At 43.7% G+C, this 22400-nt stretch overlaps 1 protein-coding gene across 2 annotated transcripts in view; it reads right to left on the bottom strand.

The window, feature by feature from the left end:
• Positions 1-22178, bottom strand: part of jmjd1c.S (jumonji domain containing 1C S homeolog) — a 228765-nt gene extending 206587 nt beyond the window's left edge. For both annotated transcript variants that reach the window (XM_018227327.2, XM_018227326.2), the window contains exon 1: positions 21784-22178. In XM_018227327.2, coding sequence (XP_018082816.1) covers positions 21784-21957 — 174 coding nt within the window. In that variant the 5' untranslated portion in view covers positions 21958-22178. The remainder of the gene's footprint in view (positions 1-21783) is intronic.
• Positions 22179-22400: the final 222 nt, after the last annotated feature.

The raw sequence follows: 22400 nt of genomic DNA on the forward strand, positions 1-22400 counted from the left end.
AACATTAAAACAAGGTTATATCAGCACAGAATGGAGTGTAAAGGCTAATTTATCCAAGGCTGTTATCTGGCATTTTGTACCTGTGACACATGACCATGGGCTGAAATGTGCAGAAAAAATGTTCCGCTCGTGGCGCATCGAAGGGAAATTTACCTCCTGAATGTGCCGTCTTGGAGATTTGCAAAACCATTTATGGACTTTTATTTGAGTGACAGGGTGTAACTAGAGTGTGCTGGGCCCCCCCTGCAAAAAAATCTTCAGAAGAGCCTGGCGCACTCCCATCCCCATCCTCCTGCCCACTTCCTGACCATGTCCTGCTCCAGCTCCACCCACATCCCACTCCTACCCCAACTCCTCTCACTCCTACCTCAACTCCGCCCACTGCTACCCCAACTCCACCCACTCATACCCCAACTCCACCCACTCCTACTTCGCTCACTCCTACCTCAACTCCGCCCACTCCTACCCCGACTTCGCTCCCTCATACCCCAACACCACTCACTCCTACCCAACTCCGCTCACTCCTACCTCAACTCTGCCCACTCCTACCTCAACTCCACCCACTCCTACCTCAACTCCACCCACTCCTACCCCAACTCCACCCATTCCTACCCCAACTCCACCCATTCCTACCCCAACTCCGCTCACTCTTACCCAAACTCCGCCCACTCACACCCGACTTGCGTCCCAGGTAAGAGAGCAGCTGTTTTTATTAGCTATTGAGAAAGCAGACCCCACAGTTCGGGCGTCCATGTTTCCCGGGCCCCCCTGCGGGGTCTGCTTCCTCTATAGTTACGCCACTGTTTAGTGACTTAGCCCTGAGATGGGGGATGAGGCCAAAAGCTATCAATGGGCCCATGTGTGATTATGTGGCGCATTCTCAGCCTTATAACTACAGGTATGGGACCTGTTATCCATGGGGTTTTCCGGAAAAGGGATCTTTCAGTAATTTGGATCTCCACACCTTCAGTTTACTAAGGAATCATTTAAAGGAGAAGGAAAGGCTAAAATTAAGTAAGCTTTATCAGGTCTATATAAATACACCAGTAAACCCTCAAAGTAATGCTGCTCTTTTTTTTCAAAAGAAGTGGATAACCTGATCTTAAATTCCTTTTAAACTCCATCTTTTTAGCATTTTTAATAGTCTTTTTGTTCGGCCAAGTCTCCCTCCCCCTCCACTTTTAGAAATGGGCGTCTCTTTTGGCCGCTGCCTCAAGGCAACCAAAAAAAACCCAAACACACCAGAAAAGCTTGCTGGAGATTGGGAGCACATGTTCTCTCAAGCTCTTTTTGTGTGTTCCTGTCAGATCAGTCACCTATTCGCTAAAATGCAACTGTCACTCGTTACTTATTGTCTTCTGATGTCACCCAGATGTTGATGACCTCATACTGATTATATAGAAAGTACTAAAAGTACTTTTTAATATAGAGATTAAAGTACTTTTGCATCAAAATTTGTAATAACACAAAACGATTCATAACATTAACAAAGCTTGACAAGAGAGCTTACAATCGAGCGTATATATCACAGCCACAGTGTCCCACTGGGTATCCGCGGGAAAGCAATATCTCAGGGCACTTATCTACAGCGGTGCAATGAAGTGGGAACAGTCGGGACCCGAGTTCCCACAAGAAATATGTTCGACTGGAATATAGAGTTTCCTTAAAGTGATACAGATGTTCCAAGAGAAGAAATTCAGTTGTTTTCTATTCCTGGTCTGCAAGTCAAAATCTATCAATTTGTACCTGTCAAGGGATAGAATAAAGAACAGGGTTCTGGTTATCTCTAGGCAATCTCTGAACAGATATGCGGCAGACTGTTAAAGAAAGATGCCAGAGCTCAGATGAGGAAAGAACCAGCTAAAAAGTTCCGCAGGCTACAGGTCTTCTGGGTTATGTATTCTGTAGGAGAAAATAAACTGCTTGCCCGGCAACTGTATACTAGATGAATTTATCCTGCTGGGCTACACCTGGTCAGGGTTGAAATTTATATAAAGGCACCAGAGGGCCCATGCCTGGGGCAGCAGCCTTCAGATGTATATTACAGTATATAAAAACCTCTGCCATGGACACTTGTGGGTAAAGCTGGCAGCAAAGCAAGATAACCTGAAATAATTCAGCAACAACAGCCCATTATGAAACTAAGCCAACATAGTTATTCTCCTGTACTTAGAACAATTCAGCAGGAACAGCCCATAGGTTATCTTATAGCCTGAACAGAGAGGTACTATGAAACTATAGCAGCATAGTTATTCCCCTGTACTATGAACAATTCAACAGGAACAGCCCATATGTTGTCTTGTAGCCTGAACAGAGAGGTACTATGAAACTATACCAGCATAGTTATTCTCCTGTACTATGAACAATTCAGCAGGAACAGGACTTATGTTGTCTTGTAGTTTGAACAGAGAGGTACTATTAAACTAAGCCAACACAGTTATTCTCCTGTACTTAGAACAATTCAGCAGGAACAGCCCATATGGTGTTGTGTAGCCTGAACAGAGAGGTACTATGAAGCTATAGCAGCATAGGTATTCTCCTGTACTTAGAACAATTCAGCAGGAACACCCCATATGTTGTCTTGTAGCCTGAACAGAGAGGTACTATGAAGCTATAGCAGCATAGATATTCTCCTGTACTATGAACAATTCAGCAGGAACAGCACTTATGTTGTCTTGTAGTTTGAACAGAGAGGTACTATTAAACTAAGCCAACACAGTTATTCTCCTGTACTTAGAACAATTCAGCAGGAACAGCCCATATGTTGTCTTGTAGCATGAAACTATCCCAGTATAGGTATTCCCCTGTACTAATCACAGTTCTGCAGAAACCTCTAAAAGGGAGAAATGCTCCTCTGCAAATAAGGTATACTGGTTCATATTGCTAAAAAAAAATGTTTCAGAATTTCAAATCAAATGGGTGGTTCACCTTTGCATTAACTCTTAGTTTTGTTTGGTATGTTGGCTAATGCTAAGCATTTTTTCAATTGATCTTCATTTTTTTTTTTATAGTTTTTAAAGTATTTGCTTTCTTCTTCTGACTCTTTCCAGCTTTCAAATGGGGGTCACTGACCCCATCTAAATAAAAAAAAGCGGTGCGCTTCGTTTACCAAAGTTGCTCCAGGTGCCATCCCAACAGCGATTTAGATTCTAGCCAACGGGAGGCAGTTCGGGGAAATTAGTCGCCCTGAAGAAGAGGCGATTTATCGATGGGCGGCTAAATCTCCCTGAATCTGAACGTGTGTCTCTGCCCTAAGGCTACAAATGTATTGCTGTTGTTACTTTTTATTACCGATCCTTCTATTCAGGCCTCTCCTATTCATATCCTAGTCTCTTATTCAAAGCAATGCATGGTTGCTAGGGTCATTTGGACCCTAGCTACCAGACTGCTGAAATTGCAAACTGGAGAGCTGCTGTAAAAAAAGGTAAATAACGCAAATAATAATTAAACAAAATTCAAATTGTCGGAATATTACTCTCTACATCATACATATTTAAAGGTGAACAAGCCCTTTAAAGAGCATTTTTCAAGAAGCCAAGCAAGAAACATGACTTGATAGCATGAACCATGTTCAGTATTCTTTGCAGTGATAAAAGGAATCAAGCAAGAGAGAGGAAAAGCCATAGTAACAGACCATGTATTGAAAACTTCATGCAATGACAGCAGGATTATGGTCATATCTAGGTCAGACGTGCGAATGGGGAATTTTCAAACGGCACGGCCTTAATTTTAGATGAATGGTGTAAAAGTAAACAAAGCATATGGCAGCAAGCTCACCCACATCCTCTTTATAATCATAGCGATAATCCCTGAGGATATATGGAATAAATCCCTATTGTAAATAAAAAAAAATAAATATACAGATGTTAAAGATTTTAAAAAAAATATTACTCCCATGACCATCGGCACAAGGCCATAGGTTGCCATACAGCAACCTATATATAAATATAAAATATATATAATTAAACCCAATAGGCTGGTTCTGCTTTCAACAAGGATTTGCTATATCATAGTCGGGATCAAGTACAAGCTACTGTTTTCTTATTAAAGAGAAAAAGAAAACATTTTTTAAAAATTTGGATTATTTGGATAAAATCAGTGGCGGAACTACCGGGGGAGCAGGGGGTGCGAGCGGGCCAGGGCCCGCACCCCCTCAGGGCCCCCCGGCAGTCCGTTCGCCATTGGAAACTCGACCAAATGCGGCCGTATGGAGGGGGCGGGCCCGGCTGGGCGTCACGCACCAGGGCCCGCCCCCCTTAACGAACACTACTGGATAAAATGGAGTCTATGGACAGCCGTTCCGTAATACGGATCTTTCTGGATAATCAGTGATCCCCAACCAGTAGCTCGTGAGTAACATGTTGCTCTCCAACCCCTTAGATGTTATTAGATGTAGATGTTATTTTTCAATTCCAGGCTTGGAGGCAAGTTTTGGTTGTATAAAACCCAGAGGAACTGCCAAACAGAGGCTCAATGTAGGTTGACAATCCACATAGGGGCTACCAAATGGCCAATCACAGCCCTTATTTGGCACCCCAAGAACATTTTTCATACTACTGTTGCTCTCCAACTCCTTTTACTTCTGAATGTTGCTCACGGGTTCAAAAGGTTGGGGATCCCTGCAGGGGTTTCCAGGTTAACGGATCCCATACCTGTACAAGTATGGAACCTGTAATCCAGAAATCTGGAGACCATGTTTTTCTGGATAACAGAGGTTTCTGTAATTTGGATTTCAATACCTTAATTCTACTAGAAAATCATATAAATATTAAATAAACCCAATAGGCTGGTTTTGTTTTTAATAAGGATTAATTATATCTTAGTAAGGATTAGGGACACGTACAGGTACTGTTTCAATATTATAGAAAAAAAGGAAATAATTTTTATAAATTTGGATTATTTGGATAAATTTAAGTCTATTGGAGATGGCATTTACGTAATTCAGAACTTTCTGGAGAACGGGTTTCCGGATAATGGATCCCAAATCTATACTGAAACTCTATGGCAACTTATTATATTCTTTTGTAGTATGGGGTAAGTGGGAAGGCCTGTTGGAAGGCCACAGAAAACACTGCCGAGGAGGTCTAAAGAACCAGTATGTTAAGATTAAATATGCCCATGTATAGCAGATTAATCCTTATTGGAGGCAAAACAATAGTAATCATCAAATTACGGAAATTTTCCTTATTGCTTATTTGGAATAGCCCAAGTCCCTAACATTCTGGGTAACAAACACATGTTAATAAAGGAACAGTTCAGTATAGATAGGCTGTGCAGAATTAAAAATGTTTCTAATATAGTTAGCCTAAAAATGTAATGTATAAAGGCTGGAGTGACTGGATGTGTAACATAATAGCCAGAACACTACTTCCTGCTTTTCAGCTCTCTAACTCTGAGTTAGTCAATGACTATAAGGGGGGCCACATGGGACATAACTGTTCAGTGAGTTTGTAATTGATCCTCAGCATTCAGCTCAGATTCAAAAGCAACAGTTATGACCCATGTGCCCCCCTCAAGTCTCTGATTGGTTACTGCCTGGTAACCAATAAGTGTAAACCAAGAGAGCTGAAAAGCAGGAAGTAGTGTTCTGGCTATTATGTTACACATCCAGTCACTCCAGTCTTTACACATTACATTTTTGGCTAACTAACTATATTAGATACATTTTTAATTCTGCACAGCCACTATTTACCCAGTTTTTGTTTTTATACTGACAATTCCTTTAAGGAAAGTATGAGAACCGCCACCAGGGTAATCTAGGAAAACATTTCCTAGGTAAACAGTGATGACTGTACACGAGGAATGTGCGCCTCCTCTCCCAGGCTAATCGTAATGAGAGCAACATGCGCTTTCCCTTTTTCGATCAGCACGCAGTGCAAGAAGGTCAGTTTTGGTAATGGGGGTAAAAATGGATAAGGAATTCTCTTCTAGACATGCCAACCCTTAATCCTATCCTTCCACAGGGGCCATTGATTGCATGTCCCCCCCCCCCCCCATAGCAGTGATCTAGTGGTTCGCTCCCATTAAAACCATGCCAGGACTGTTAGTGTTTTTTTGATGAGGCAAAGGCTGCCAAGAAGAAATGCAGGAAGGGACGGTGGGGGGAGCTACATCCGGCCCCAAGACACAGGGGTTTCCAGTGAGCAGGGAACAAAATAAACAGGGCAAGGAATTAGAAAATGAGAGGCAGATGTGGGGAAGTGAAGCCCTGTTACTAGTGGAACATCCTCGTACAACACGGCAGTTAAAGAGCTGAAGACACAAAGAACAGAATACATGGTCTGCATGCCAATCGGTCTCCTATGGAATGGAACTAATCTGATAATAAAGATACAGGCATATGTTCAGAATACTCACACCAATCTCTCTGAATAGCCGACAGTGAAACTGACGGGAAAAATTATGGTTTTGTTAATCAATGGGGGGTACAACTTGTCTCACTCACTGCAACTGCCCACCAAGGAAGGGGGAAACAGGGCGATCAGACAGCACCCATTCCGAGATACCCAGGGGACCTGCGGGGCCGGGTGCAAAGACAGAAAGCTTTGTTTGCAGGGGATAGTGGTTTATAGTCAGGGCCAGAACTAGGGGTAGGCAGAAGAGGCATGTGTGTAGGGAGCAAAGGTGGGCACTAGACACTTACCTCTTCCACTGATTAACCCTAGTCCCAACCCTTGTTGCCTCACGGTCGTTGCCCACTCTACTTCCTAGTCTCTGGTAACAGTGGGATAATAGTCTCTGGGAAGGGAGTGTGACTGTGGGATAGCAGGTATAGTAGGGAGAGATGGTGTCTATAGTAACAGTGGATAATAGTCTCTGGGAAGGGAGTGTGACTGTGGGATAGCAGGTATAGTAGGGAGAGATGGTGTCTATAGTAACAGTGGATAATAGTCTCTGGGAAGGGAGTGTGACTGTGGGATAGCAGGTATAGTAGGGAGAGATGGTGCCTATAGTAACAGTGGATAATAGTCTCTGGGAAGGGAGTGTGACTGTGGGATATCAGGTATAGTAGGGAGAGATGGTGTCTATAGTAACAGTGGATAATAGTCTCTGGGAAGGGAGTGTGACTGTGGGATAGCAGGTATAGTAGGGAGAGATGGTGTCTATAGTAACAGTGGATAATAGTCTCTGGGAAGGGAGTGTGACTGTGGGATAGCAGGTATAGTAGGGAGAGATGGTGTCTATAGTAACAGTGGGATAATAGTCTCTGGGAAGGGAGTGTGACTGTGGGATAGCAGGTATAGTAGGGAGAGATGGTGTCTATAGTAACAGTGGATAATAGTCTCTGGGAAGGGAGTGTGACTGTGGGATAGCAGGTATAGTAGGGAGAGATGGTGTCTATAGTAACAGTGGGATAATAGTCTCTGGGAAGGGAGTGTGACTGTGGGATAGCAGGTATAGTAGGGAGAGATGGTGTCTATAGTAACAGTGGATAATAGTCTCTGGGAAGGGAGTGTGACTGTGGGATAGCAGGTATAGTAGGGAGAGATGGTGTCTATAGTAACAGTGGATAATAGTCTCTGGGAAGGGAGTGTGACTGTGGGATAGCAGGTATAGTAGGGAGAGATGGTGCCTATAGTAACAGTGGGATAATAGTCTCTGGGAAGGGAGTGTGACTGTGGGATAGCAGGTATAGTAGGGAGAGATGGTGTCTATAGTAACAGTGGATAATAGTCTCTGGGAAGGGAGTGTGACTGTGGGATAGCAGGTATAGTAGGGAGAGATGGTGTCTATAGTAACAGTGGATAATAGTCTCTGGGAAGGGAGTGTGACTGTGGGATAGCAGGTATAGTAGGGAGAGATGGTGCCTATAGTAACAGTGGGATAATAGTCTCTGGGAAGGGAGTGTGACTGTGGGATAGCAGGTATAGTATACAATGTAAAGTATTAGCACTGGCTTAACTGCTGCCATGAAAAACATTACAAGCCTGTACCATTCAATGGGTTGGAATCACAAAAATAAAATTTTACCTAATGAAAAAAATATACATTAATGAATAATTTAATGAGTGCAGTCAATAGCAAGGAACTAACATTTACAAATCACTTCATAATAACTGAAACTGTGTAATTCCTGCAGATTGGAAAGTCAATTACATTTTCTATCTTTATTTTATTTTTGGGTTTACAACCGCTTAAGGCAAAGTGTCTGTAAATGGAAAGGATTGTGCATCTCCCCAACAACTCACTTTATGTTGACATTTCCCAACAAATCATAAAGCTGATGCAGCTCAGGATGGATCGTTATTGTGTCATCACAACAGCCAATTGCTGAGCGGTTGCCTGGGAGACTGTCATCTCAATAGCCAATCACAAGAAGGCTGTCCAGGGATTATCACACTCACCACCTTCTCTGGATTTCAGTAATTCATTAGAAAACCATTGTATCTCTGCACCCACCAAATTATATAGCTCAGCAGATAAAATGCCCCTATTGGTGCCACTGTCCAGAATGTGAGAAATGATTTTGGACATTTGTCTTTCTTTATAATAAGGATTATTGTCGCAATGCTTCCCTATGGATATAAAGACAGAGGTTAATCTGCCCAGAGGGTCGTATTCTTTTTTTTAATTTAAATTAATTTATATCTTATATGAGGGAGATGCCATACTACTTCAAGTGATCATGAATATTTATTAGTCAACTCCAATAATATTTATTATAAATTACACCTGTATTAGTAAACGCCAATAAAATATAACAGTCAGCTCTAATACAATATATCTGTAAACTCCAGTAAAACTGAGGACACTTGGGGGCACATTTACTAAGGGTCGAATATCGAGGGTTAATTAACCCCTCGATATTCGTCCATCGACGTCGAAGGATTTACCGCATTTAGTTCGATCGAAGGAAAAATCGCTCGATCGAACGATTCAAAGGATTTTAATCCATCGATCGAACGATATACCTTCGATCACAAATTGCTAAGAAATTTTATAGGTCCCAATAGGCTAACATTGGTGCTCGGTAGGTTTTAGTTGGCTTTGGTTTGTCGAAGTTGTTTTAAAGAGACAGTACTTAGACTATCGAATAGTCGAACAATTTTTAGTTTGAATCGTTCAATTTGAAGTCGAAGATCGAAGTAGCCAATTCGATGGTCGAAGTAGCCATTCGAAGTTTTTTTCATTCGAATCCTTCACTCGAGCTTGGCTAATGACAAAAGTATTAACTTCAAAGCATGGCATCAAAACACCCCAAATAAATTTAAATCCAGTGTTTTTCAGGCCCAGTATTTTCTCCCCACCTCCCCTTAGTTAGTAATGTTATACATAAACAATGGAAGCCTAGGGAGACTCATCAGGAGAGCCCAATAAACAGGCCATTAAGTTGCAGCATTGGTCTGAGGTGTTCAGGTGTAGCATGTGTTGGTCCTTGGGTTGCAGCCTTTAGCATGGCCCCTCAACAAAGGTTCACGGTAACCAAAGGGGGTCAGTTTGGAAACCACTGACTTAAAGGGATTCTGTCATGATTTTTATGCTGACATTTTTATTTCTAAATGACACTGTTTACACTGCAAATAATTCACTCTACAATAAAAAATTTCATTCCTGAACCAACAAGTGTATTTAGTTGTAATATTGGTGTGTAGGTGCATCTCAGGTCATTTTATTTATTTTGAAAATATTTTATTTGATTTTTATGATAAACAAATAATAACAGTATGACAGCAAATTTTATGCTGATGAAAGACAAGTTATAATCGATACAATGGCATAAAATTATTAAAAACTAAATACCATTTAATGAGACTGACAACAACTAACTAAAATTAACTAAGCCAGTGGATGTAAACATATTGAAAGAAATAAAGAAAAATGTCCATTCATTGACTGGAATGTCTGAAACTCAGGTCATTTTGCCTGGTCATGTGCTTTCAGAAAGAGCCCGCACTTTAGGATGGAACTGCTTTCTGGCAGGCTGATGTTTCTCCTACTCAATAAAACCTAATGTGTCTCAGTGGGACCTGGATTTTACTATTGAGTGCTGTTCTTAGATCTACCAGGCAGCTGTTTTCTTGTGTTAGGGAGCTGCTATCTGGTTACACTTCCATTGTTGTTAAGACTGCTGGGGGGGGGTGATATCAACTTGCAGTACAGCAGTAAAGAGCTGTTTATCAGAGCACAAGTCACATGACTGGGGGCAGCTGGGAAACTGACAATATGTCTAGCCCCATGTCAGATTTCAAAATTAAATATAACATATAATAATATGGATTTCAGTGCAGAATTCTGCTGGAGCAGCACTATTAACTGATGCCTTTTAGTAGTGGTGGGACAATGCTGTCCAACATTTTCCATGCCATGAGCCTATATTCCACATATTTGGGAGGGTCATAGTACATAGCACATAGTAAGTTAGGTTGAAAAAAAGACACACGCCCATCAAGTTCAACCTTTTAAGTCTATATATAACCTGCCTAACTGCCAGTTGATCCAGAGGAAGGCAAAAACCCCATCTGAAGCCTCTCCAATTTGCCTCAGAGGGGGAAAAATTCCTTCCTGACTCCAAGATGCAATGGGACCAGTCCCTAAGTCAACTTGTACTATGAGTTATCTCCCATATCCCTGTATTCCCTCACTTGCTAAACACCATCCAACCCCTTCTTATACCTATCTAATGTATCAGCCTGTACCACTGATTCAGGGAGACAATTCCACATCTTCACAGCTCTCACTGTAACAAACCCCTTCCCAATATTTAGCTGGAACCAGGGTCAGAACATTATAAAACAGTAATGCCACACAAAGAGGTTGATGGAAATCTTGGGCAAACCAAGGGCTATAAAAATCTCTTGGGGAGCCACATACTGCCTGTGGGCCCCCTGCTAAAAAGCCTTGTTCTAAGGTTTGAGAAGGAAAAGGGTCATTATACACCATTTACAAAGTTAATAAAAATACACCAATTTCCTGCTTGCCTCACGTGATTTAACTCTTTTTACCGTATTTTTTTAACTAACAGCAACCGTTTGGAAATGTAATGCTTCCTTATAATGCTCCTAAGATCTCCGCTCTCCAGCCTCGGAGTATGACCTCTTGTTCTTTTCTTTTAGCACTGAATTATATGATCTGACTGAGCTTTCATTACTATCTTCATAGGTATTAAATCATATTACAGGCCCTTCTTGCTGCCTAAACAGGGATTTAAACTCGAAAATAACATTTTGCCTAATGTAAGAACATGTCGTCCTAATGAACATTTATTTAAAAAGATGAATGGCTTCAAAGTTATTTTGTGATTGTAATCCCTGTCGAAAGCAATATCCTTCTGCAGGTTCCTGAAACAATGTAGCAGGAGTCGGCTAAGCTTCTTCACGGCTCTCTTGATTGGCTGGCTTCTGTTACTGCGAATAAACAGGGAGAGGCTGATATTGCTTTCAGCAGCGGTTACATTTATAAATAACTTTTAAACCGTTGAAAATGCCAAACAAATGTGTATTGGAAACTTGCTAAAAATAACAATTCCTTTCATCGGGCGCAATTTTATTTTTTGGGTTTAAATCCCCTTTAAACTGGCCAAAACGGCAACAGAGGATAAATCACATTATTTTTCAATTTCAAAGAAAATGATCAGGTTCAAGCTTTCCTCAATCGCCCACAGACTGATTCGCCCTATTTCGGCAGCCAAGAAACACTGATTAATGAGCTAACAGCACCGGTACAGACAATACCGCGAGGAATCACTCCACTGATTGGATGTTTGGGGAAGTCGATGTCCTTCTAGACATGATTACATTACCAAGGACATTAGGAACAGAAGCACTCGCTCAAAGTTACCTTTTCGTATCTTCTAGGAACTAATTCAGCGTCTGAGCACGTAAAAGCCGAAGCACAGGCCTCAAAGCGACTGCCGCTAACATCACCATGGCAACTGCCAAATGCAGAAGGTTGGTAGCGGAGGCAGCCATGAAGACAGAGAACACCGACTTCATTTCTAGCACATTGTCTCTGTCTTCTAATCAAGTGTGATGACGGTGAGAGTTGATTTTAAAGATGTCACCCAGAAATCTAGTTTTCTTCAAACCGAGCGGGCTGAGCGTGATGATCACTCTGTTCATTTCTATGGAGTGAATTTGAGATAAATGGCCGATATCTTTGTGCTATGGATATTGGACGGTTCATTGATTTTACAGATTTTATTTGTGATAAATGCAGGGCCGGACTCGAGCTGACAGACCAAGTCGGCAGCTTATTGGACCATGTATGGGGCCCTCCGATGGGCTTCCCCGAACGATATCTGGCCGAGAGTAAGGCAGATGTCGATCGGGCAGGGGTAAAAATCTTGCCGGATCGTGGACTGCATCTGTTTGTGGATGCGGTCCTGCGATCCAACCGCCCGTTATGATCCAATCATTGGGCCCTAGGGCCCACGATCCGATCAGTCCAATATCTCCCATCTAAACGTGGGCATATCGGGGAGAGATCCGCTCATTTGGCCATCCTTATGTGGCAGCAGGCCTGGGTCCACCGGGTTTTTTTCCCGGTGTCCCGCCAGCCCAGGCCGACCCTGGATGCATAGTACATCAGAGAACAAGGTTTGAATGTTGCTTCCAAAGGAAGGGAAGAATAGAAAAGGTCAGTGGCGTAACTAGATGTTGCTGGGCCCCACAGCAAATAAATTTTAGGGCCCCCAACATATCCAGTATTTGTCCTGTTTTACCAATATATGTTCAAATTGCTCATCAATGAGAGCCTCGTGGGGCCCCCTGTACCTCCTGGGCCCCCCTGCAGCCGCAGGGTCTGCTTCCTCTGTAGTTACGCCCCTGGAAAATGTCCATGGGTCAATCAGTCAAATATATAAAGCTGAAATGCCTGAACCGGAATTTTATTTTCTCTTGCAGAGGAATCCTGCTAATTCCCATGCCAGAAGACAAAATGTATGTCAGAGATAACAAGGCAGCCCAGTGCATGCAACTGCAATACATAATCTAAAGCCGAGACATTAAATTTGGCAATAGCCTCGGGGCTTGAGTGGAATGGGGGCACTAAGCTAAGAGATGCCAGCTGCACATAAATTCCTCCCAGCTGTTTGGCCTTCTCCTGTATCAAGGATGAGGGAGAAACAGACAGAAATGCAAAAAAAATGAAGTTTCATTCCTCTCTAGAAACATTTAATCATCTTCCATCTCACACGCTGATGTGAAAACCCTTGTGCTACGGTCCGGTCGGATGTGGAGGGTCAATTGCCGCAAAATAGGTGCTGAATGCCAGAGTCGCCAGCTCGATTGCATCAGATTCGCGTCAAATCACATTGGGTGCAATGGTGTCAGCTGCAACTCCGCAATGACTCTGGAATTATGAGACAATCGGGCTGTATAGTGGGATTAAAATGCGAGATTGCGGACAGAATTGCACAATGCATACTCGAGTGCAGTAAGAAAATGACCCCAACGGTTTTATTGCCTTTTAGAAAGGGGCGTAACTATAGAGGAAGCAGACCCTGCGGCTGCAGGAGGGCCCAACAGGTGTAGGGACCCAAATTCATATACAATTATAATAAATATTGATAAAACGATCCATCTCTAGACATTTTCGGGGCCTGAAAAATAATTTCTTGTGGGGCCCAGTAAGATCTAGTTGCACCATTACTTTTAGAGCTAAAGTCTTGAGTTCAACTCTGACCAGGGGACTATCTGCATATCCTGTGTGTTTGAGGGGCTTCCCTCCATCGTCTAAAAAAACGACAAGCAGATATGATGGATTCTAAAAAAAAAAATTCACGTTGTGTACCAAAGGCAAATTAGATTGTAAGCCCTGCTGGCGCCGAAGGCACTAAACACGAAGAACCAGTTGCAGGCTGAAAAGAGGCAGAATAGCCACACTAATAATTGAAAACCATACTAAATAAATAATGAAGACCAGCTGAAAAGAAGCTTAGAACACACCGATATAAAGGTGAGCATCCCCTTTAAATCACAGTGCAACAACATTCAGTATGACAGCAATGTGCCTCCATGTAAGGGTAATCATTTCTATTGTGTTTCTGCCTTGGACCCATTCTATGAAAAGCAAAAAGAGATATGACACTTTTATTGAATTATTACTGCACTGGAATTCCCATTAGGAATATGGCAAATAATCGATGGTGCTGGCAGTGAAGGGGTTAAGCGGTCCTTTCCAGGTAAGGGAGGGTTTGCTAATGATTCCGAGAGCCTAATAAAAGCCAAGGAGGTCTGGGTGATTTAGAGCTCAGAGGAACACAATGCTACACAATATGAAGGAAGTCTGCTGACCTCAATGAACCTCTGTGCAAGGGCTGGGGGGGGAGGGGAGCAGATTCCCTGCTCCGACTGTTGCCTTGGTAGGAAAGGGAATGTTCTATTAATCTCTCCCAGCTCTGCTGCTGCCATCACAGCCTGATGCTCTGCATTCTCCCATCCCCGCTCTGCACAAAGGGAAAGAAAGATCTTCATAAATAACGGCCACAAGCAGATTCTCCCGGGCGGGGGATTTACAGGTTTCTGTGCCGCAGTTTGTACAATCCGATGTAATTAAGCCGGGATATCCTTACAGTCCCAGCCTGCCGGGTGCCATCAGGGAGCTCCTGTTTAAAGGGCCAGTAACACTGGATTACATGGCAACACCTAATACACATTAAGGGTCAGGGCACACAGGCAGATTCAGGGAGATTAGTCGCCCGGCGACAAATCTCCTCTTCTTCGGGGCGACTAATCTCCCTGAACTGCCTCCCCGCCGGCTAAAAAGTAAAGATTTGGTCGCCGGGTCACTAATCTCCCCGAATCTGCCCTGACCCTAAAAGTGGCCACCGAGGTAACAATTACGATCTTTCCTGGAAAAGATATACCCAAGAAAGATCATTCGTTTCAATACACACGCGTAGAGCTGAATGGTCAGATATACAGAGAGAAACAATAGAATTCTACCTGTATCTGATGATTCAGCACTAAAGGAGGCCATAGACGTTTCAATTATGATCTTTCCTGGAAAAGATCTTTCCAGGAAAGATTGTTGTTTCAATACACACGTGTAGAGAACTCTACCTGTATCTGATGATTCAGCACTAACAATGGCCGATGTTCAGGTGCCTTTAATGATGCCTGATGAAAGTTTTCTAGCCAACCTGATCAACGAGTCGACCAATATCCAAGTCTTCTGCCGATATCGGTCGGCTCGTCTCCCGCCATACACGCACCGAATATTGTATTTCATTTCATACGATATTATCACTGCATTTATGGTCACATTAAGTTCCCTTGTTGCCTGTATTTGGCCTTAAATGGATACTGTCATGGGAAAAAAAAATTTCAAAATGAATCAGTTAATAGTGCTGCTCCAGCAGAATTCTGCACTGAAATCCATTTCTCAAAAGAGCAAACAGATTTTTTTACATTCAATTTTGAAATCCGACATGGGGCTAGACATATTGTCAATTTCTCAGCTGCCCCAAGTCATGTGAATTGTGGTCTGATAAACTTCAATCACTCTTTACTGCTGTATTGCAAGTAAAGGTGGCCATACATGGATAGATCCGCTCGTTTGGCGATGTCTCCAAGCGAGCGGATTTTCCTCCGATATGCCCACCTTGAGGTGGGCAATATTGGGCTGATCCGATCGTGGGCCCTAGGGCCCAACGATCGGATCCTAGCGTTCACAAGCGGGCGGTCAGATCGCGGGACCGCATCAACGAACAGAAGCGGCTGCAATCTGACGGGATTTTTAACCCCATCCGAAGCCCGTCGGGGGCCCCCATACACGGGCCAATAAGCTGCCGACTCGGTCTGACGGCAGCTTTTATCGGCCCGTGTATGGCCACCTTTAGAGTGATATCAACCCCTCCCTTTTCCCCCCCAGCAGCCAAACCAAAGAACAATGGGAAGATAACCAGATAGCAGCTCCCTAACACAAGATAACAGCTGCCTGGTAGATCTAAGAACAACACTCAATAGTAAAAACCCATGTCTCACTGAGACACATTCAGTTACATTGAGAAGGAAAAACTGCAGCCTGCCAGAAAGCATTTCTCTCCTAAAGTGCAGACACAATTCACATGACTGGGTGCAGCTGGGAAATTGACAATATGTCTAGCCCCATGTCAGATTTCAAAATTGAATATAAAAAAATCTGTTTGCTCTTTTGAGAAATGGATTTCAGTGCAGAATTCTGCTGGAGTAGCACTATTAACTGATGTATGTTTATTTATTTATTTTTAAAAAATTGCTGGTGTTTCCTAATAATCTCCATCTGGCAGCACCAGACATTCTTTTTCATTTGCATGCAAAGTGAGTCCAGGTCTGGAATGGAATTGACAGTTACTGCAGTGGTCTCAAAGCCTTGGGTTCCCTGAGTCTTATCCCTATAGGTGGCAATTACGATCTTTCCTGGAAAAGAAAAAACGTGAATTATTTGATCAGAACAGAGTCTGTGGGACACGGCCTTCTCGTAATTCGGGGCTTTCTAGGTCATAGGTTTCTGGAGAGTGGATTCCTGTACTTGTATACCCATGTTTTCCGTTATTTGTAAACCTTATAAACCAATGGGGACCCGAGTTTGAAACAAGAGCTTCCAACGTGCGCTGTTTCTAGAACGTAAAGATGAAATGATAGGAGCAACTTGATGGGAATACAGCATTGCTTGCTGGTTGCTGCCACTTCACCTTTGGGTTACATTTTTTCTGCTCTCATACAAAATTATTAAACAGTTAAAAAAAGATTAAGATATTATTAGTAAAAAAAAACGCTGCAAAGAAAGAAAAGAGAAAATCCATATGCTGCTAAATGATCCACATCCCTCACTGCTTCCCTATTGAGAATGTGTCTGAACAAAACAGAGTCGGCTCTGGCTCCCGATCTGCATTCCTACACCCCTTACAGTTTTCTATTACACCCCTTACAGTTTTCTATTACACCCCTTACAGTTTTCTATTACACCCCTTACAGTTTTCTATTACACCCCTTACAGTTTTCTATTACACCCCTTACAGTTTTCTATTACACCCCTTACAGTTTTTCATTTCACCCCTTACAGTTTTTCATTTCACCCCTTACCGTTTTCTATTACACCCCTTACCGTTTTCTATTACACCCCTTACCGTTTTCTATTACACCCCTTACCGTTTTCTATTACACCCCTTACCGTTTTCTATTACACCCCTTACCGTTTTCTATTACACCCCTTACCGTTTTCTATTACACCCCTTACAGTTTTTCATTTCACCCCTTACCGTTTTTCATTTCACCCCTTACAGTTTTCTATTACAACCCTTAAAGTTTTTCATTTGACCCCTTACAGTTTTCTATTACACCCCTTACAGTTTTTTATTACACCCCTTACAGTTTTCTATTACACCCCTTACAGATTTCTATTATACCCCTTACAGATTTCTATTACACCCCTTACAGTTTTCTATTACACCCCTTACAGTTTTCTATTACACCCCTTACAGTTTTCTATTACACCCCTTACAGTTTTTCTATTACACCCCTTACAGTTTTCTATAACAACCCTTACAGCTTTTATATTACACCCCTTACAGTTTTCTATTACACCCCTTACAGTTTTTCATTTCACCCCTTACCGTATTCTATTACACCCCTTACCGTTTTCTATTACACCCCTTAAAGGTTTTTTTATTACACCCTTTACAGTTTTCTATTACACCCCTTACAGTTTTTTTTATTACACCCCTTACAGGTTATTATTACACCCCTTACAGGTTATTATTACACCCCTTGCAGGTTATTATTACACCCCTTACAGGTTATTATTACACCCCTTACAGTTTTCTATTCCACCCCTTACAGTTTTCTATTCCACCCCTTACAGTTTTCTATTCCACCCCTTACAGTTTTCTATTCCACCCCTTACAGTTTTCTATTCCACCCCTTACAGTTTTCTATTCCACCCCTTACAGTTTTTTTTATTACACCCCTTAGAGTTTTTTTTTTAATTACTCCCCTTAGAGTTTTTTTTTTAATTACACCCCTTAGAGTTTTTTATTACACCACTTACAGTTTTTTATTACACCCTTTACAAAAGCACACAGACAGAAACCTCCAGCTACACAGCAATGGCCAAACTGGCCGTCCCTGGAGCAATTCGCCTTCTTTTTCCCTATTTTGCGAAATTGCTTTTTTTTTTTTTTTCCCTCCAGCTGCCCCCCCACCACCATTCCATGACCTAATCGCCCCCCCACATGCCCAATAAGAAATGACAGGGTCTGGCATGAGACAGGCACAAAAGTACAGTAAATCACAGGAGAAGTAGATGGGGGGGCTGACAACACCACAACATGATGACTGGGAGAAGTGATTAGAGCGAGAGGCACATCTGCATCACAACCACCAACTACTCACATTGTTTCTATTAAGTTGGGGGGAGGGCAGGGAAGAATAATATATCACAGGGCCGAGCATAAAGTGGCCCTTATGGAGAGGAAGGGGGTGGGTATTGGTGCTGACAGCTCTCCCTTATACAGTGGGGGGGGGGAAGGGAGAGAGCCGTGTGTTGGACAGGGTAGAATTACACAGGACTCTGGCTGGGGAATTAAAGGTGCAGTGGAAGGGGTTAAAGAAATGTCCTTATTGCTGATGTGTAATAGAGAACTTCCCTCGGTACAGCAGAGAAAGTTGAATAATCGCAGGCATTAATCATGTACTTTGATTTAAGACTGTGCTCGCTGCATGCAATCGGCTGCCAGCCACTAGTCGTACGGCTTTGTGCTCAGCTCCTCTGGCTCGGAATGTACCATTGCATTGAATGCACCCCCATATCCCTGCGCCTGTACCTTATTGTCCATCAACCCCCCACCACAATATCCTGCAATAGAGACGCTTCTCCCACACTCCCAATCTCCTGCTGTTGGGCCCAAATATACAAATTCCAACCCTGGAAATTTTATTATGTGTGTCCCAATGGCAACACTTTCTCCAGATGAAGATACTGTGCAGCAAAGAAGCCAAAACAAATAGTCTGTACCCATCAATATAGCAATACAGACATGTCAATACTGTGTATCTAACTGTCAACTCTCCTGAACAGCTGTCAGCTTCCCTACTGTATGTTACTATGTACCCCCCGTCTAATGCCCTGCTGCAACTGCCATGTACCTCACTGTCAACTGTCCTACTGAACCTGTTTATGTACACCACTAGCTGTTCTCCACACCTCACCTCTATGTACCCCACTGCCAATGCCTTAGGTACCCCACTGACAGCTGCTTACTGCCTACTACTATGTACCCCACTGTCAGCTACCCTACCGTCTGTTACTATATACCCAACTGTCGACTGCCCTACTGTCTGCTGCTATGTACACCACTGACAGCTGTCCTACTACATGCTACTATGTACACCACTGTCAGTCACCCTACCGCTGTTACTCTATACCCCACTGTCAACTGCCCTACTGCCTGTTACTATTTACCCCACTGACAGCTGTCCTACTACATGCTACTATGTACCCCACTGTCTGCTACTAGGCACCCCACTGTCAGTTACCCTACCGTCTGTTACTATGTACCCAACTTTCAACTGCCCTACTGCCTGTTACTATTTACCCCACTGACAGCTGTCCTACTACATGGTACTATGTACCCCACTGTCTGCTACTAGGCACCCCACTGTCAGTTACCCTACCGTCTGTTACTATATACCCAACTGTCAACTGCCCTACTGCTATGTACACCACTGACAGCTGTCCTACTACATGCTACTATGTATCCCACTGTCTGCTACTATGTACCAAACTGACAGCTGTCCTACTACATGCTACTATGTACCCCACTGTCAGTTACCCTACCGCTGTTACGATATACCCCACTGTCAACTGCCCTACTGCCTGTTACTATTTACCCCGCTGACAGCTGTCCTACTACATGCTACTATGTACTCTACTGTCTGCTACTATGTACTCCACTGACAGCTGTTCTTTTGCACGCTACTATGTACCAAACTGACAGCTGTCCTACTGCCTGCTGATGTGTAGCCCACTGACAGCTGCCCTGTGCCATTCAGCTATGTTCACTATTGTTAGATGTCCAACTGCACATTACTATATACAGCACTTACACTGCTATGTATCGGACTGTCATCAGGCCCACTTTCAGCGACCCTCCTGCGTGCTGCTATGTACTAAACTGCCAGCCGTCCTGCTGCCCCACAATATTATATGGTATGGAAGCCAAAACAAGCATCAAGATTCCATTGTCTGTACCATTGTCTGTACCCCCCCCCCCTGGTGTCCTGTCTCACATATACATCAATATAGTAACAGTCCCCACATGTGCAGATACTCGATCAGATGGATTACCCTATTTAACTCTACAATGGACTATTCCACATGTTCCCCACACGCTAAATGTACAGAAAGGGAAGAAACGCTGAGAGAGAGAAGCCAACAAAGTGCAGCCAAGTGACAGCCGGAACTAACCCCCTCCTCCCGCCCCAAAATAATTATCACATGCCCTTTGGGCAAACACACTAACATGGGAAGCAGGGCCCCCAACAACAAAATCACTGCCCACACACAAGTCACTGTAGCCAAAAAATTATAATCACAAAGCAAAATGGCCATTGGCCCACTCAACAATGATCCCTAGAATTGACCCCACACAGGGACAAAGGCAGAGATACCAACAGTGGCCACTACAGGTATGGGACCTGCTATCCAGAATGCTCAGGAGTTGAGATTTTCCTGATAAGGGATCTTTCTGTAATTTGGATCTCTATACCTTTAAGTCAGCTAAAAATAAATAAAAAAACCTTAGATGTTTGGCCTCATTATATTTTGGCTGGGATCAAGCTATTGTTTTTATTATTACAGAGGAATTATTTGATTATAATGTGATGGGAGATGCCCTTCCCGTAATTCAGAGTTTTCTGGATCATGGGGGTTTTCTGGTGCCTGTACTAATAATTCAAACGAATGACACTGGGTGGGTGATAACTACAACCCCCCACCCAGAACACAAGAGTAGTAAATTAGTACAAGTGCCACCAATCAGTAACAGAGGGGAGAACTGGCAATTGCGGCCCTATACGAGGCCACGGGGGCCGGTGGTCCATACCACTCCGTGCCACAGGTTGAGAAAGTAGGCAGCACAGAGACAGGTGGTACATCCCACTATCTGACAGTTTAGCAGTAGTGCAACTAAGTGCCACAATGGGAGGCTTATAATTAGTCTCCTGCAGTGAAATACTCAAGAGGTGCAACTCACACCCAACTGTCATTGGCAAACTGATCACTATCTGGCACACAAGTTGTAATCACCGACCCCCCAAATCACCGACAAGGGTCATCACTAGCCCCTCAATCACCGACAAAGGGTCGTCACTAGCCCCTCAATCACCGACACGGGGTCATCACTAGCCCCTCAATCACCGACACGGGGTCGTCACTAGCCCCTCTTGATAATACAGGGAGAATGGGGGGCACAAGATTCACAGTGAGAAATAATGACTATCCCTGTGTGTCTGTGTGAGGCTGCTAGAGGATTGTGGGAGTTGTAGTAGATGTAGCAGCCCCAGTGGGTCCCAGCAGAGCCAGGCACAGAGAGGATCAGCCTGAAGCCACATTCCCTACTGTAGGAGTCTCTGTCCCAGATTCAGTTGAGCTGTAGGGCAGAGAAATCCTACCTGCGACCCCCTGCGACCCCTCAGCTGGAAGTTGTAGTGTGACGTTAACAACAAGCTGCACAATGAGTCTCCCCAGCAGGGACTCGAACTGATATAAGGCATTTCTCTGTCCCTGGCCCGCAGAGCTGACAATCAAACACGAGTGAGGCGCAGCCGAGGGACCAGACGCCGCTGTGTCCGTAGAACTTACCGTCAGTTCTGGGTTGTCGTTGTCCCTGTGAGACACCGCTCGGATAACTCCGGCTCTCCAGCCCCAGCGACCGATCTGTCCGATCTCCCCGAGTTCCGGCGGCTCCTCTCCTCCTCCGAGGACCGAACAGACGAAGCGCTTCCCTACGAGCTCCGGTCGCGCTCCCAGCGCCATGACAATAACACAGAGCCCCAGTCAGAGCCCCTTTTTCTCTCTCTCTCTCTCCGTTATGAGAAGCGGCTGCGGCACATGCTGAGAGTCCCCGGCTCCTTCCAGAGAACTGTGTGTGGCGGCTCCTCCAGCCGCCGCGTCCCCCTCGCAGCCTCAGACACTCAGAGCTGAGACACAGCACAGCGAACCGCTCCGCCGCCCCTGTCAGATGCAACGAGGCCGACTAGTGGCGGAAGCAGACGGTGTCCTTCCGCCAGACTGGGCTCAAAAGAGTACCCTGAACCTGAGGAAACACATTATGTGACTGTAGAGCTAACAATTCATATTAGCAACAGCTACTGTAGCAGCAACTCACTCCTACTAGCAATTCACTCTAGCTGGTAAATTACTGCAAGAGTCACATTAATGTATAAAAATATCATAATATTCTCATAACAGATGAGTTG

The sequence above is a fragment of the Xenopus laevis genome, chromosome 7S (genome assembly GCF_017654675.1).
Source record: "Xenopus laevis strain J_2021 chromosome 7S, Xenopus_laevis_v10.1, whole genome shotgun sequence".
In the NCBI taxonomy this organism is placed as follows: Eukaryota; Metazoa; Chordata; class Amphibia; order Anura; family Pipidae; genus Xenopus; species Xenopus laevis.